At 39.9% G+C, this 18,785-nt stretch overlaps 1 protein-coding gene across 1 annotated transcript; it reads left to right on the top strand.

The window, feature by feature from the left end:
• Positions 1-1,009: 1,009 nt before the first annotated feature.
• LOC122555134 lies at positions 1,010-12,254 on the top strand. Its single transcript, XM_043700842.1, has 4 exons — positions 1,010-1,090; positions 1,523-1,700; positions 1,803-1,973; positions 8,911-12,254. Exons 1-4 carry the CDS (start codon positions 1,068-1,070, stop codon positions 9,157-9,159), a joined length of 621 nt encoding a protein of 206 aa, XP_043556777.1. The 5' UTR covers positions 1,010-1,067; the 3' UTR covers positions 9,160-12,254.
• The last annotated feature ends 6,531 nt before the right edge of the window (positions 12,255-18,785 follow it).

The raw sequence follows: 18,785 nt of genomic DNA, 5'->3' as shown, positions 1-18,785 counted from the left end.
CCCTGCAAGTGAGCATGTGGGTGAAGCAGGCGGTCAAGAAGGCAAATGGTGTTAGATTAGATTACTTACAGTGTGGAAACAGGCCCTTCAGCCCAACAAGTCCACCGAAGAGCAACCCACCCAGACCCATTCCCCTACATTTACCCCTTCACCTAACACTATGGGCAATTTAGCATGGCCAATTCACCTAACCTGCACATTTTTGGATTGTGGGAGGAAACCAGAGCACCCAGAGGAAACCCACTCAGACACGGGGAGAACGTGCAAATTCCACACAGAGAGTCACCTGAGATGGGAATTGAACTCAGGTCTCTAGCTCTGCTAACCACTGTGCCACCATGCCGCCCAGGCCTTCATAATGAGAGAGTTCAAGTGCAGGAAAAGGGATGCCGTACTACAATTGTACAGGATCTTGGTGTGACCACACTTGGAGTTTTGGACACAGTTTCAGTCTCATTTTCTGAGGAATGGAGGCAAAGGTTTACCGAACTGATTTCTGGGTGGCAGGATGATATATAAAGTGACTGGATAGGTTAGGACTATATTCACTGGTGTTTAGAAGAATGAGGGGATGTGACCTCAAACAAACCTATGAAATTCCAGCAGAACCTATCAGTGTAAATGCAGGAAAGGTCTTCCGGATGACTAGGGAGTTTAGAACTGGGGTCTCGGTTTAGGGATATGGCTTCATTTATGACTGAAATGAAGTTTGTTTTCCCCCATAGACTGGTGAGGCTATGCAATTCTCTGCCACAGAAAGTGGTTGAAGTCAAAGCATTGAATGATTTTAAGAAAGAGTTAAATATAGTTTTTGGGACTAAAGCAATCAAAAAGTATCAGAAGAAACCAGGAATAGGGTATTCATCGGGATGACCAGCTATGGTCAAACTAAATGACAGAGCAAACTGAAAGGGCCGAATGGTCTAAATCTGCTCTTTTTTTTCCTATCTGTACATCATCCAGCAAGGGGGATCTGATTACAAAACAGTTCTGAAGGATCCAGGTTTGATACTGATAGCAACTCTGCACCACAGAGATACTCCCACATCACGTTGGTGATTCCTCCTATGTTCAGTGCGGTACCTGGGCTGTGAGTTCTTGCATATGCTCCGGATGGAATTCACTGTCATGGGTCACAATGCGCGACTGTTTTCAAAGTTAAGGGGGCAGGAGGTGGAGACTCAATTCTTCCATGTATTTACCAGTAGTGTCTGGGAGTATTTGAATGCGTTTGAGTGAATGACTCGGAACGTTAATCCTGATCTCTTTCCACAGATGATGCCAGACCTGCTGAGTTTCTCCAATTCTTTCTGTTTTCCTTTATTTCAGAGTTATTTAAATGTCATGTAAATTACATGGGTGTAAATTATAACACAATAATGTTATAACGTCACTCACCCTCGAACTGCAGTGGGAAAGACTCCCATTGATATCGGGTATTTGAGGTTCTGTAAAGGGGAGGCCAGCAAGGAGCTGTTAGGCCAGGTAAATACAGCTCATCCTCCTGTTTGCTTCAATGCAGCACAGCGGAGGTGGAGGCCATCTGGTTCGAACTGCTGTCAGTGCAAGCCTCAGAATTGGCGCTGTTACGGGCACCACTTACATTCCTCCGCCTTGGAAGGAGTGAAGACTCACAGACCGAAATGATTTTACTCAGATATGAGACTGTGTTAAAGTCACCTTTATGCTTGGAGCAAGAGGTAAGGAAAAGTGATGGCTCGTTTTATTTGCTAATTGAAGTTTAGTCAGTTGTAAGTGTTTACTTATTTACAGTGTTCATCCCCTGTTGCTTGTTTTGGAAGCATTACCCCCCCCCCCCCACCCCCAGTAACTCGGAGCAGATGGACTGCAGTGGGATCTATCGCTTGACCACACTCTCCCGCATAAAACGGTCGTACACAAGGTACCGTTTGGGCTACTTCTTTAAACCGAAAAGCTGGACCGAACCAGGGAACAACAGCAAAAACAATTTGGTATGTTATTGATAACATTTTTATTGATTAGAGAAACCATTTTTGACCTTTGATTGCTTAAAATGGTATGACTGTGTAACTGTCAAAAGGACTAGCATGAATATCATTATTATGGACTGCCAAATCTCACAGTCAAGACAAATTTCAAACTCCACAATCTCACAGTGAGGAAGTGGCTATCTTGTAAATTGAGCACAGACTTGACCTTTGGTACATAGATGGCTGAGGTCACGACCTCCCTCTGCGGGAAGGCATATAGTACTAATCTATGCTGAATTTCAGGGTAAGGGTTGACATTGCATCACTTCTGGATAGCTCTATATACACTGGATAAAATAAGTATGGGTGTGAACGTTTCAGATTCATTAGAATTAGGTTTCTGAGAAAAAAAATTCATATTTTCATGACAATTCTGCTAAAAATCAGTGTAACTGTTACATATTGTACAGTATCCAATAAATTGAAATATTAGCGTTTTAAGCACAGCCTTCTTTTGTCATGTGAACATTTTGTAGTGTCTTCCCAGAATTGAGCTAAAAACTCAACCTATTTGCATATTTTGTATTCGTATGATTATCAAGATTTTTAAAACAATTTTGTATTCACTCATGGAAGGTGGGCATTGCTGGCCAGCCAAGTATTTACTACCAGTCTATAGTTGCCCTTGAGAAGGTGGTGCTGAGCTGCCTTCTTGAACCTCTGCAGTCCACATGCTATAGGTCGACTCCTTATCCCTTAAGGAGGGAATTCCAAGATTTTGACTCAGCAACAGTGAAGGAGCAGTGATATATTTCTAAGTCAGGATGGTTAGTCGCTTGGAGGGGAACTTGCAAGTGGATGTGTTACCATGTATCTGCAGTCCTCATGTTTCTAGATGGAAGTGGACGTAGGTTTGTGGGGTGCTGTCTGAGGATCTTCATTAATTTCTACAGTGCATCTTATAGATAATACATACTGCTGCTGCAGAATGTCAGTGGTAGAGGGAGTGGATGCTTGTGAATATGGTGCCAATCAAGCAGGCTGCCTTGTCCTGGATGGTGTTAAGCTTCTTGAATGTTATTGGAGCTGCACCCATCCAGGCAAGTGGAGAATATTCCATTGCAGTCCTGACCTGTACCTTGTAGATGGTGGACATTTGGAGAATCAGAAGGTGAGGTGCTCGCCACTGTAATCTTGTGAGTTACTTGCCATTATTCCTAGGCTGTGCCCTGCTCTTGTAGCCACTGTATTTTTCTGGTGAGTTCTGATCAATGGTAACCTAAGGCTGTTGATAGAGTGAGATTCAGCATTGGGAACACCATTGAATATCAAAGGGCAATTGTCTCTTATCAGGGATGGTCATTCCTTGGCATTTGTGTGGCATGAATGTTACTTGCCACTTGTCAGCCAAGCCTGGATAATGCCCAGATTTTGTTGCATTTGAACATGGACTGCTTCAATATCTGAGGGGTTGTGAACGGTGCTAACCATTGTGCAATTATCAGCAAACATCCCCACTTCTGACCTTATGATGGAGGGCTGGTCATTGATGTAGCTGCTGAAGATGGTTTGCCCTTGGACACTACTCTGAGAAACCCCTGTAGCATGTCTGGGGCTGAAATGATTAATGTACAACAACCACCCCATCTTCTTATGTAAAAACATGAGAACAGAGAAGGCATGGTTAGTAAGTTTGCAGATGACATCAAAATTGGTGGCATAGTAGACAGTGAAGGTTTTCTAAGATTAGAAAGGGAACATAATCAAATGGGTCAATGGACTGAAACATGGCAGATGGAGTTCAATCTGGATAAATACAACATATGGGCATTAGGGCTTATACAATTAATGTTGGGCCTTGGGTAGTGTTGGAGAACCGACGAACCTAGAGGTTCAGGTACATAATTCTTTGAAGTTTGTGTCACATATAGACAAAGTGCTTAAAAAGACATTTGGCACACTTGCCTTCGTTACTCAGTTATTTGAGTATAAGAGTTCGGAAGTCATGTTGAAGTTGTACAGGACATTGGGGGTGAAGCCTTTTCTGGAATACTGTGTGCAGTTCTGGTTGCTCTGTTATTGGGAGGATATTACTAAGCTGAAGAGGGCACAGAAGAGGTTTACCAGAATGTTGCTTGATATGGAAGATTTGAGTTATAAAGAAAGGCTGAGACTTTTTTCAATGGAGGAGTGTAGGAGATTGAGAGGAGACTTTATTGAAGTTTATAAAATCAGGAGGGATATAGATAGATTTCATGGGAGTTGGCATTCTGCTAGGATGAGGGATTTCAAGCCGAGAGGGCACAGTTTTAAGTTGAGAGGAGAGAGATTTAAAAGGCACATCGGGGCAAATATTTTACACAGAGGGTGGTTTGCGTGTGGAATGAACTTCCTGAGAAAGTAGTGAATGTCGGTACAATTACAATGTTTAAAAGACATTTAGGTAAGTACAGGAAGGATATAGGCCAGGGGCAGGCAGGTGGGGCTAATTTAGTTTGGTATCATGTTCAGCAGGGACTGGTTGGACTGAAGGGTCTGTTTCTGTGCTGTATGACTCTATGACTCTACAACTTTGGGTGCTGGAAGTTTGAAACAAAAGCAGAAATTGCTAGAAAATCTCAGAATGTCTGGCAGCATCTGTGGAGAGAAAGCAGAGTTAATATTTCGGGTCCGGGGAGCATTCTTTAGAATTGATGGTAGTTAGTGAAAGCGGATATATGCTGAAGGCAGCAGGTGTGGGGGAGGTTGAAAACAAGTGACCAGATAGGCAGAGATGCCCAAGGAGAGAGAACAACAGTTAGACAGACAAAGAGATGGATGATAGTATGCCAGGGAGAAACAAAAGCCAATAATGGGGTAGATAAAAATGGGCTGGATATGCTGTTTCTTCCCCCAAGCCATCAGGCTCTTTAACATAGTATGATCAGACTCTTTTCCATCTGAAATTCTTTGTACGACTTTGAATTGCTGCTAGAACAATGTTCTATTACTTATCATTCTTCTATTACACTGTAACTTGACTGTTTTGTATTTCTTATGCACTTTATGCTGTGTACGATTGTGTAGTTTGTGCTGTTCATGTAGCACCCTCGGTCCTGGAGGAACGCTGTCTCGTTTTCACTGTATCAGTGTATATGGTAGAAATGACAAATAAAATCTACTCTACTCTCTCTTCTCTACTCTGAAAGCAACCCATGTTATGACAGACCTAGGGTAAAGGATGTAAAAAAAGGTGTTCAGATTCAGATTTCCAGGATCCACAGTTTTTTGTTTTATTGAAATCAACCCTATTTCTGATCTAACTTTATACCAGTGCGATTGTCACAAAGTCAGAGTCCACAAACAAAGGGAGTGGTGGGATTAGTGCAGCTTTGATTTTAAAAAAGCAAAATGAAATCATAATCTGTATATGGACTTGTGATAGGTAGAGAGTTCTGAAGAAGGGGTCACTCAACCCAAAACATTAACTCTGATTTCTGTCCACAGATACTGCCAGACCTGCTGAGCTTTTCCAGCAATTTGTTTTTGTTTCTGATTTACAGCATCCACAGTTCTTTTGTCCTCTTTTTGGTAAATGGAGGGATTGGTTTCAAACCTCAATCTGGAACACACAATATTGAGAGAAACCTTTCAAACAGGAAGTCAGAGAGAGAAGTAAAATACTATGGATGATGTGATAAAATAAAAGCAGAGCTGGAAACAATCAACAGTTTTGATGAAAGATCATTAACCTGAAACTTTAACTCTTTCTCTTTCTACAGATGCTGCTGGACCTGCAGACATTTTCTGGTATTTTCAATTTATATTTAAGGAATCAGAAATCAGGGAGGTTTGATTAACTATAGTGTTTGCAGAGCAGTTGTCATTTCACGAGAGAAAGTACACTGAGGATGTTATAATCAGCTTCTTCTATTATGTGAATATGACTTTTTTCACCTGAATACAATATTTCAAGTCCAGTTCTCAAGCTTGACCGTCTTAGTTATAAGTTATCGCCTCTAGGCTGCATTTGTGAAGAATGTTATTGTAAAACATTCATTTATCCCATAGAAGGTCTTTTGTAATGAAGATGATAAAGTCATTGGTATCAATGTAGCTAAAATAATTATTTTGTTCTGGCTGCCTACTCTCTGCTATGGTTCCCAAATGTAGTTTGGATGCATATTTGTTCTTGTGACTTCAAACTAATTAAATTGTAATTACCAGGTAGATCACTAGTTGGAAAGCCAGCAAATACATTTTTTTTGTTTGTGTTGGAACATCTCAGACTGAAAATTAGTTTGTTTTTTTTTAAAGCTCACTTATCTGTACCTAATGATGTCACATTTGGCATGAACCTTCTGTGACTCTCATGGCAATGTGATAATTGTAATCTTCAAACACCAAAGAAGATATGAAATTGAACAATACTCTTCAAGTTGAATCAGTTACAGATAATATCAAATGAAGTGAAATATCCAAGTCTCAATTAGTGTTCAAGTCCAGGAAATCAGTAGAAATGGAATAAGTGATACCTATTTTACTTATATAATATACTAATTTTACAGGAAACAAGAGTCTGGCATTGGTAGCAAATCTGAAAGGGCAGAAGACTCTCATGTACTAGAAACGAAAAGAAACTTTCATTTATATTATACCTTTCACAATGTACCAACGTCTCTTCACAGTATAGGAAATGCATTTTTAAAAAAGACTTAATTATAGCCAATGGTGCAATGTTGGAAATATAATGGGGAAATAGAAATATTTCAGCAGGAATTGGAATAGAGGATAGTGATATAATTTGTTTATCACTTCATAGGAACTCCCTTTGGGAAAGGAGATGTTCTGGGAGTGTCGCACTTCCCTATTCCTTCCCAAAGCCTGCTCATGCCCTGTAGCAGGGCACACAGGGTTCCCTTTGACAATTATTCTTGTACTATTCATTTGAGAAGAGCAGTCAGAGTGGGATACCACCAGAGGTGTGCAACGCTCACTCATTCAAATGCTCACATTTGCGAGAAGACCAGTAGTTTTTAGGGTTTAGTCTGCTAGGGAAGCTGGCTTGTTGCATGTGTAATGTTAGGCTCTACCTCAGACACTGCACTGTCAAGAGATGTATTGGTATTTTTGCTTCTTACAATTGTATTAATATGAGCAACTCAGAAACAATCCATTTCATTCAACTATTGATATTTATTTGCACGAGTCTCCTCCCAGCTGTCTTAATCAATCCTGTCACCAGATTCTGCTATTCCTTTCTCCCTCGTGTGGTTATCTAACTTCCCATTAAGTGCATCTATACAATTCTTCTTAAAGTGCGTTGCTAGCTTACCAATGCTCAAGGGAGGCATGCACTGTACTACTAACCATCCCAGCCTTTACTTGGAAGTCTTCCTGCAATTGCATCCTTGCATCCATTCACATCTTAAAATTAGCTTTTAAATTGCATGTTCCATGCACAGTTCTTAACTGTATACAAATGCTTAGACTTTGTTTTGCATTAAACTCTTGCCACTAGTAAAATTGCAATATCCTGTCCATGAAGCAGGGACTAAAAATATTTTATCAAATGTTACATCTGCGGTTTGGTTGATGTTCATAGTGGCTGCCTGGAATTTTCTTGCAAAATAAAACTTGAGCAGTTTTGAGCTTTATATCCTTTGACAGGCTGTACCACAGACACAGCACTAAGATTGCACATGCAACAAGCCAGCCTCCCTTGCAGACCAAACCCTAAAAACCACTCCCCTTCTCACAAATTTGAGCACTGCTGTTCATCCTAGTTTTAGGAAGCTGGTGAGTGAGTGTTGCACACATCTGGTGTTCCCATCAGGTTGGTATCTCACTCTGACCATTCTTCTCCAAAGAATAGTACAAGAATAATTGTCACAGAGAGTCCTGTATGCCCTGTTACAAGGCATCAGCGAGTGTTGAGGAGAAATAGGGAAGTGTCACAGCAAACCTTCAAAAAAGCAGAAGTCAAAGCAACAGAAAATAGAAAAAAAGTCTGAATTCTTCTTACTACCTCGCGAGCTATGCTTTGTATAGCAAATAGGAACCAATACTACCGAGGCAAAAAAAATGGAAAGCATGATTTCATGTTTTTCTCATTTTGAAAAAATGAGGAAATCTGGCTGAGTACCTCGGAAATCTGATGTAAATTTCACAAGAATATAGTTGGCCGGAGTGACCAGATTTTGCCTAATCTTTTACTCAGGATTTCCTTTTTGCATGTAAGCAGTTATATTTGAATATCCAGATTAATATATTAAAATATGACTGACTTTCTTTAATACTCACAAGGATAAAGAAAATCACATCTTTTATTCTTCCTGATCTTTCTTATTTTTGTCTCATTCTCTCAGTTTTTATCTTACAGCTTTGTTTTCTTTTCTCTTTATACATGCCTCAGAAATTTCTCTCTTTTTCTTTTTTATATTGCCTATTGTGCAATGTCTTATTTCAGGTTTCAAAGGTGTTTGAGAAATATAAATTTTAGTTTATAAATTGAATTTTAAATGAAGATAAATTAAAACAATTATTTGAGAAACTAGTAATCAGACTTAGAGTAATTGCATTTCAAAGGATAACCTGTTTAGCTAATAAAGTCATGGTTTGAAATAAGAAAACTTTTAGTGGAGACAGGGTGTCTACACTTATTTCAATAAAGAATTTAGATCATTCACATATGACACAGATCAAGAGAGATACAATAACTTTCGTAAATCAGGGAGTTTCTTCATGGATACCAAAAGATCTTGCTGGAAAATCTCAATAGGTCTGACAGCATCTATAGAGAAAGAATTAATGTTTCAAGTCAATTATGCTTGTTCTTCAGAATGAATTTCTTGGTAGATCAACAATTCTGGAAAAAGCATGTTAACGCCTTTAGAGCTATAAATTAGCCTTGGGGATCACAGAATCAAATGGATTGTTTTAAAGGTAAAATGTAATAAATTTATTTTTCTATTTCGAGCATTCCAAGTGTGCCATCTTACCAAGGACGATCAGCAGGAGGCTCGAAGAACACAGCAAGCCAGGCAGCATCAGAAGATGGCGAAGTCAACGCTTCGGGTGTAACCCAAGGAGATTGGCTGCAGTGATTAGGGAGGTTCCTTTGATTTTTATGTTTTCTTATGAAAGCCGTGGTTCAGTTTGGCAACCGACAGTTGCAGCTGAAGTCAAGGGAGCAAAAGAGAAAAATGTAAAGGGAAGTGCACCTTAAGCAGTCAAAATACTAAAGTAATAGTTCACCACCAAGAATGGGACAGCAACACTCAGGTTTGGAGACAGAGTTTATTCGGAAGAAGGGGCTGAAAGATTTGCCATGTTCAGAGCTAGAGGAAGAAATCTACAATAACTCACATAGTGAAAACAAGCAGTTAGTTTGGGAACAGTGGAGTGTAATTTGTAGCTGTCCAAAGCCAATGAAGAGTGTAGAAGTAGGAGTGCCTGATTTGTATTTGGAGTCAATCCTAAGCTTCAGCTGAGAAAGCTACAGTCATGGAGTTTTGAAGAAAAATTGGAGAACTGATTAGCCAAAAGCTAATGGAAACATCACTAAGAAATGTTATACTTCAGATTTATATGAACAGCATGGGATCTGATTCCTGTTCAGATCATGTTGGATTTGGGGCTGATCTGTTGTTAAAAATATCATGACACTTTGCCAAGGTTAGGCAAATATTCCTCACGGACTTGCCTTCAAGCAAGGAACTCAAAGAAGAATGTCCTTCATGGGATCACTTTTGTTTTTATCGCATTGGTGGGGAGTCTTGCCGGTCACATCAAATATCGAAAATTCAATTAATACACCAACTTCTATTGTGCATGTTCCATAATATTTACTCCCTTTTGGAACTATTTCAGAAAGTTTTCCCTGACATTTATCTTTACCTTTTTTATTAAGGTCTATGCTTTGTAAAAAGAGTTAAAATAAACTGGTGGTGAATTCGATATGGTTTTGGGAGCCATGTCATCAATATGTCTTATCATAGATGTATTAAAAAACTCCGAGACAGGAAGCAAAGATTCACTTAAGCAAGTAAAGGATAGGCTATGATTGAAGGAAGCAAGAGTTTGGAGTTAAAATAAGGGTGTGCATAGGCAGGATGAATTGTAGGTCATGAAAATGTGCTGAGTCTGGAAATAATTGATGAGATTATTTGTATTTTGAATCAACCTGTTTTGAGATGTTATGACACATCTCTTGAGTAGATCGCCAGAGGAAGGGACCCTACCACTATGCCACAAAGGTTATCCTGATGGCATCATATTCTGGGGTCTCCATGACATTTGTAATTATTTAGGCTTTGGCAGCATCTTCAGGGACAACTGCACAAATGAGTTGCTCATTGAGTAGACTGTGCCAACTGGGACAATTTTTTTTTAACAAGGAGGGAATAATCTAGATGTGGTGACATGAGATTCTATTAAGCTGGTGCTTTTCATAAAATTAAGATTCAAGCTTCTGTGGACAGCCAGGGAAAGAGTTATGGTACTGAATGGATATAAATTCAGAAGCAGCCAGTAGAATGGAGCAACTGTGAAGCCAAACTAATGGGGGCAAAGTGGAGTGAAGAAGGAATTTAAAAGTTACACTAAATGGAAACTCATTTGTGGGGACACTGAAGAAAGACTTGGAGAATGGAAACACTCCGCATTTTATGATAGGAATTGGCATGTTCTGGGATTGTCTTTAGACAGAAACTAACAAAGTGTATGAATACTGTGTAAGCTTTGATCTACCCAACAACATTGCGCAGCTAGTGTTTATGCAAATAACTTTCCTTAATGCATTCATAAATTATCTTTGCCTGCTCAACTGATTCACTTTTTAATGCTTTTATAAATAATTTCAACAGCTATTTTTTTGCAGTTACAATCAATCAAAACAAAGTTTAGAATTATTGTTGATAATAAATCAAATGCAAAATGTTAATTTGAAGTTCCTCAGTCTATTATTTTTGAGAAGATATTTCTTATAATGAAAAGTGCTTCCAATCTCTTATTTTCATATTTTTCAGTCATAAAATAAAATATCAGCCTATTTTTTTCCTTCTTCAGAATGTGGACGTGAATGTCAAATTAATGTTGCCATCTCAGGAGTTTTTGAATGGTTTAATATATTTTTCATAATATGAGTTATGGAGGAAGAAACCCAAAAATTGGAAAAATGGCAGAATATAATATGTCAAATCAGACAGATTGGATAGTCAGGATAAGGGGAAGTCCTTTGGAAGGGATGGAAAAGGGTGAGAGTGAAATTATAGAAAATTAAATAGATGTGGGAAACTGGGAGAACGGAATAAGATCCATTTACAGGAAGTGGGTTTGAGGAAGGAGAAGGGCTTTGCTATGTGGAATTCAGTATATAAACCAACAACAAGCCACATGTATCTTTAAATTTTAATGAAAATTTTAGAGGCGCGCTTCAGAGCATGCAGATCTGCAGGTTTAGAGAGTGGGGTTACAGTGAGTGAGATGACCTGAGAAATGAATAGCCACTGCATTCAGGTTTTGCTCATTTCCTGCTGAAAAGCAGCAGGGATGTGGGAGACCTTCCGAAGAGCATTTTGGCCATAATGTTTAAACAAGCACACGTGCAAGTGGTAGCTTTTGCATTTGCATTTAAAGTGTTTCTGGCAGTTAATGTTTTGTTAGTATTTAGGTTGTAATAAGTTGACCCTATTTGTTTGAAATGCAAGTTTATTAACCTTCAAAACCTTGTGAGAACCTTATCAGAAACAGATGTTGCCATCCTTCCGCTTATAACTTGTCTTACTTTAGTTCATCTCAATCCTGGCACCATGTTCTGTAATGATAGAGGCAAAGATTCTGTTAAATGAAGAATTCTGGACAAACAAAATGTCATGAGAGAAGCAAGAAGCAATACGAATTGCTGGCACAGGCTGAGTGATCAGAAAGTGCTTGAAATCTTGCAATGTTTTGCTGTTTGATGATTTGTCCAACAATTGACATTTAAGTAGCTTTGTAATGTATGAAGCAACTTGCACAAAATTATGCGATTGAAATATCTTGTATGGTGGCTACTTTTTGTGGACAGCTCTGCGTCTGTTGTCTGGTATTATCTATAAACTTTCAACATGTTATGCCATTAATGACATTTTCTTTGGCTTGTGTATTGATGAAATGCAAGTCACAGTCACTGTAAACTAAATGAACACTTACATGGAATACCTCTTAGTGCAATGCCTGTATTGAAATGTAAAATCAAGCTGCTTCTGTTCATACTTTTGCTGCAGAATATGGGTTTAATATGTGTTCCTGATGTGTAAACCATGCATTAAACTAACGTGATTGGGAAAAGATTTGAGTATTTTTGTGAGTGACATATTATCCATTTTCTAAAAGTCAAATATATTTACTCCGTGGGAGATCATGCACCCATTGTTGTTTGTTTAAGGGTTACCTATAAATTGTCAAGGCTAATGTACTAAAGGAAAAAAAATCACAAAAATTCAAGTTTAAAACATCTTTTCAATCCATTTTAATTATTTCAAATGAGCAGCATTTTTCTCTCATGAGAATGAATGAATGAATGTATAGGTTTATAGAATATTGATTTTCAGTGAATTGTCAACATCAAGATTTGCATTTTTCAAATTAGCTGTGAAGACATGTTGTATATTCATTTTACACATTAGAGAAGCATTCTCTTGCTACATCACTGTCACATCATTAAAGAATCATAGAATCCCCTAAAGTGTGGAAGCAGGCCATTCAGAGTCCAAACCGACCCTTCAAAAAGCATTCCACCGAGATCACCCCATCCTGTATTTCCTATCCATAATCACCTAGCCTGCACATCTCTGGACACCAAGGAAATTTAGCATGGCCAAGCCACCTAACTGCCCACTTTTGGAAAGTGGGAGGAAAACAGAACACGCAGAGAAGACCCACACAAACTTAGGGAGAATGTACAAATTCCACAAAGTCATTCAAGAGTGGAATCAAACCTGGATCCCTGGCACAATGAGGCAGCAGTGCTAACCACTGAGCCGCTGCCCCATTCCACCATCCGCCATGGCAGGATTTGAACCCAGGTCCCCAGAGTCTCTGGATTAATAATCTAGCGATAGCACCACTAGGCCACCACTTAATGAACATTGAACATAGAAAGGTACAGCACAGAACAGGCCCTTTGGCCCATGATGTTGTGCCGAGGATTAATCGTAATATAAAATAAAATATTTATCCTACACACCATGTGCATGTCCAGCAGTCGCTTAAATGTCCCTAGTGACTCTGTTTCCACTACCACCACGGGCAACGCATTCCATGCATTCTCAACTCTCTGCATCAAGAACCTTCCTCTGACGTCCCCTCTATATTTTTCTCCTAATATCTTAAAACTATGACCCCTCATGCCAGTCAATCCTACCCTGGGGGAAAGTCTCTGGTTATTGACTCTATCCAAGCATCTCATTATCTTATATACCTCGATCAGGTCACCTCTCTTCCTCCATCTCTCCAGAGAGAAAAGTCTGAACTTAGTAAACTTCCTTTGCATCTTCTTCAAAGACTCTGTATCTTTGCTATAGTAGGGCGACCAGAACTGGACACAATATTCCAAGTGTGGTTTCACCAGGGACTTGTAGAGTTGTAGCAAAACCTACGATTCTTAAATTCGATCCCCCTGTTAATGAAAGCCAAAACACCAAATGCTTTCTTAACAACCCTATCCACTTGGGTGGCAACTTTGAGGGATCTATGTACTTGAACACCAAGATCCCTCTGTTCCTCCACACTGCCAAGAATCTGGTCTTTAATCCTATATTCAGCATTAGAGCTCGACCTTCCAAAATGCATCACTTCGCAGTTATCCAGGTTGAACTCCATCTGCCATTTCTCAGCCCAGCTCTGCATCCTGTCTATGTTATGCTGCAGCCTGCAATAACCCTCAATACTATCAACAGCACCTCCAACCTTTGTGTCATCTGCAAATTTATTAACCCACCCCTCAACCTCCTCATCCAAGTCATGTATAAAAACTACAAAGAGCATAGTCCCAAGAACAGAGCCCTGTGGGACACCACTCAACACTGACCTCCAGGCAGAATACTTTCCATCTACAACTGCTCTCGGCCTTCTGTCAGCCAACCAATTCTGAATCCAGATAGCCAAATTTCCTTGTAGCCCGTACTTCCTGACTTTATGAATGAGCCGACCATGGAGAACCTTATCAAATGCCTAACCGAAGTCCATATACACCACATCCACTGCTCGACCATCGTCAACCTGTCTCATCACCTCCTCAAACAACTCAATAAGATTTGTGAGGCATGACCTGCCCCTAACAAAGCCAAGCTGACTGCCTTTAACCATACTATGCTTTTCCAAATAGTCATAAGTCCTAACCCTCAGAATTCTTTCCAAAACTTTGCTGACCACAGACGTAAGACTGATTTGTAATTGCCAGGGATTTCACTATTACCCTTCTTGAAAAGAGGATCAACATTCACCTCCGGTACGACTCCCGTGGAGAGTGAGGAAGCAAAGATCTTCACCAGCGGCTTAGCAACCTCCTTTCTCACTTCCCAGAGCAGCCTAGGATAAATTTGCTCTGGCCCTGGGGACTTATAAATCTTAGTGTTTGCCAAAATTTCCAGCATATCAACTTCATCAATCTTGATCTGTTCAAGCCTGTATCCCAGCTCCTCAAAGTTCTCATTCACAACAAGGTCCCTTTCCTTAGTGAAAACTGAAGCCAAAAACTCATCTAGGGCTTCCCCAATCTGCTCAGACTCCACGCACAATTTCCCTACGCTATTCCTGATCGGCCCTACCTTCTCCCTGATCATTCTCTTATTCCTCACATATGAGTAAAATGCCTTTTTATTCCTCACATATGAGTAAAATGCCTTTGGGTTCTCCCTAATCCTTCCTGCCAAGCCTTTTTTTTGCCCCCTCCTGGCTCTCCTCAGTCCATTTTTGAGTTCCTTCCTAGCAAGCCTGTAATCCTCTAAAGTTGTGCTAGATCCTTGATTCCGTAAGCTGTGCTCCACCTTACGGAAGCTCCTCTGTTCTCGTCATCCAAGGTTCCTTAATCTTACTCCTTCTTACCTGTCTCAGAGGAACAAATTCATGCATCACTCGCAACAACTGCTCCATAAATAGTCCCCACATGTCTGCTGTGCCCTTCCTGTGGAACAATTGCTCCCAGTCTGTACTTCCCAACTCCTGTCTGATAGCGTCATAATTTTCTTTTCCCCAATTACATATCTTCCCTTGGTAACTGCTCCTTTCCCTCTCCAAGGCTATGGTAAATGTGAGGCAGTTGTGGTCATTGTCACCAAAATGTTCTCCCACTACAAGATCTGACACCTGTCCTGGCTCATTGCCGATGGCTCCCCTCATCGGCCTGTCTACATACTGAGTAAGGAAACTCTCCTGAATACACCTAACAAAAATGGCTCCATCCAAAGCATCTGCACTAAGGAGGTTTCAAGTCGATATTGGGAAAGGTGAAAGCACCCATAACAACAACCCTGCTACATCTGCATTTGTCCAAAATCTGCCGACCTATGAGTTCTTCAATCTCTCAACTGCTATTAGGGGGTCTGTAGAAAACCCCCAATGATGTGGCTGTTCCCTCACTGTTCCTAACTTCCACCCATACTGACTCAGTGAACAAACCTTCCTTCCTCAACAGCTTCTGTAACTGTAACTGTGATGCACTCTCTGCTTAGCGATGCATACCCCCTCTCTTTTTCCACCCTCCCTGTTATTTTTAAATGTTCTAAACCCTGGAACATCTAGCAATCATTCCTGCCCCTATGAAACCCATGTCTCCGGTATGGCCACAACATCATAGCCCCAAGTCCTGATCCATGCTCTAAGTTCGTCACTCTTGTTTCTGACACTCCTTGCATTAAAGCAGTTTATAATTACTTCAAGATAGGAACATGGAAAGAGGAAAAAAGACATTTAGACCCTTCCATTCGATTAGGTCATTGTTGATCCACAACCTAACTCCTTACCTCCATTTACCTTGACTCCTCAGGTTAAGAAACCTCTGCCATTCTCAGATTTAAACTTTTAACAATTGATATTTGTGAAAACTTACATATGTGGTGGTAGACATTGAAAACTCAGCATGGATTGCTGACACTGAAAAGATCTATATTGTTCCAGAGCTGGAATTGAACCCAGGTTCCTGGCACTGTGATGTAGCAGTGTTAACCACTGAGAAGAGCACCCTTCCACCATGCTGTGTCTTCTGTGGCCAAGCTAGTTTTGTATCCATCTTACCAGTTCCCAGAGGAACCCATGTGGCCTCACCTTCTGTGTCAGCCTACCATGCGGGATCTTGTCAAAGGCCTTGCTAAAGTCCACATTGACAACATCCACCACCCTGCCAGCATCAATCATCTTTGTCACTTATTCAAAAAAACTCAATCAAGCTTGTGAGATGTGACCTCCCTCACACAAAGCCATGCTGTCTATCGTTAATAAATCCTGTCCCTAAGAATCTTCTCCAATAATTTCCTTACCACTGTCGTTAATTCCTGGATCAGTTTGGAGAAAATCTGATTCTATACAGTGAGCTTGCATTAATCAGAAACTTGACAGACTATTCAAATTCATCACTGTAAGGACACTTAAGACATTTTTTAAAAAGTCATATTGCAGCTGTGCAGGACATTGGTTATGTCACTTTTGGAATACTGCATGCATTTCAGGTCTCCCTGCTGTAGGAAAGATGCTGTCAAACTTGAAAGGGTGCAGGAAAGATTTACAAGGATGTTGCCAGGGTTGGAGGGTTTGAGCGTTAAGGAGAAGCTGAATAGGTTGAGGTATTTTTTCTGGAGCGTTGGAGGTTGATGGGTGACCTTATAGATGTTTATAAAATCATGACAGGCATGGATAGGGTGAATTGCCAAGGCCTTTTTTTTCCCAGAGTGGGAGAGTCCAGAACCAGAAAGCATCGATTTAAGCTAAAAGGGGAAAGATGTAAAAGGGACCTAAGGGGCAACTTTTCACACGGAAGGTGGTGCCTTTGTGGAATGAGCTACCAAAGGAAGTGATGGAGGCTGGTATAATTACACCATTTAAAAGGCTTCTGGATGAGTATATGAATAGGAAGGTATTAGAGGGATATGGGCCAAATGCTGGCAAATGGGACTAAATTAATTTAGGATATCTGGTCATTGCAGATAAGTTCGCCTGAAGCATGTGTTTCTGTGCTGTATGACGCTGTGACACTAAGTCTGGCTCTGCAAAGTTCTATGTTTTGTGTTGTGCTAGACTTAAGAGAAAGGCCAATATTCCAGTATACTGTCTAGCTTAGTCCCCAGGATTTCAACATGCTGGCAGTACGTGGTCAATGAAGGAAATAACATAGTGGTGATCATTAAAGACAAAAGTAGAACAAGGAGGATCTCTCATTTACTACAATATTCATTAAACTTAAAAAGAACTTTAATTATTTGTAAAACACTTCTGGATCGAGTAAAATGATATTCTGGGTCCAGTAAAGTGTTATATAAATGCAGGTTTTTCTTTTAATATTCATTTTGTTCATGGCATGTGGGCGTTGCTGTGCTCTGCCATAATCATTATTTAAAATCAATAAATATCCTGCTGCAGCTTAGGACTGAGTTTTATTTTGATAGATATCTTTATTGAAAATTTAACATGTTTTTACAAACTTACAAAATAATACACACAAATACTAACATTAATATACAATTAAATATTAAATAAATAATAACCAAAACCTATTAGACAAAAAGAAGAGATTAAAAAAAGGAGAAAACAAAACTCAACTAACTACTAATCTAACCTATAACTAACCAGAGCGTATAGTAAAATATCTTACATTACTCAAGAGAAAAAAAAGCATAACATAGTAATTAAATAGTAAAGAACATGCTCGGAACGAATTAACATCAAGTCATAATAAAACCCGAATTCATGCGGGATTCCTCCCCCAAGGGTCCCCGGACCAGCCAGAACCGTTACAATAACTAGATGAAAGCCCTTGACGAAATGGCCGAAATATCTGTATCTATATAATTCAGGAAGGGCTGCTATATTTTATAGAATAATTCAGTTTTTTGGTGCACCATATTTGTAAGGAAGTCAAGGGGAATACATTCCATGACCAACCTATACCAATTCGAAAGTCCTGGAGGGTCCTCAGCTACCCAGTTTTTTAAGATATTTTTCTTTACACAAAAGGAGAGAATGGAAAATAATTTCCTCCCGTGCACATCCAGAGAAGGCAAGCTTGAAAAGCCCAGGAGAAGAAATACTGGATCTACTCTAATTTCCGCTCCCAAGATCTCTGTCAAAGTATTTGCTACTCCGATCCAGTATTTGCGGATCTTATGACATGTCCATAAGCAGTGTGTGAGAGTGCCCACCTCTATTTTGCATTTGGAACACATTGGAGATGCTCCTGCCCTAAATTTTGCCAATCGTTCCGGTGCTATATGAGTCCTATGGAGTATCTTTAACTGAATGGCTTGGGTTCTATTACAGATGGAGATTTTTCTGGCATTTTCCCAGATGTCATCCCACACTTCTGTGGATGTTTCCAACCCCAATTCCTGATCCCACGTTCTAAGCAAACGTTCCAAGTCTTCCGAAACTTCATTATGTAATAAATGATAAAGACTGCTGACCGAGGGTAAACCCATTGGCCACAACACTCTTCGTTCCCTATCTGATTTATAAAGGCTATCTAATAACGTAGTCTTCTTCTGTATGTAATCTCAAATTTGGAAATATCGAAAGAGATCTCCATTAGGTAGTCCAAATTTCTGGTGCAGTTGTTCAAAAGACATCATGACCCCCTCATCAAACAGATCCCCTAAACAGGAG

The sequence above is a fragment of the Chiloscyllium plagiosum genome, chromosome 12 (genome assembly GCF_004010195.1).
Source record: "Chiloscyllium plagiosum isolate BGI_BamShark_2017 chromosome 12, ASM401019v2, whole genome shotgun sequence".
Lineage (NCBI taxonomy): Eukaryota > Metazoa > Chordata > Chondrichthyes > Orectolobiformes > Hemiscylliidae > Chiloscyllium > Chiloscyllium plagiosum.
This window is presented reverse-complemented; position numbering and strand designations above follow the sequence as displayed.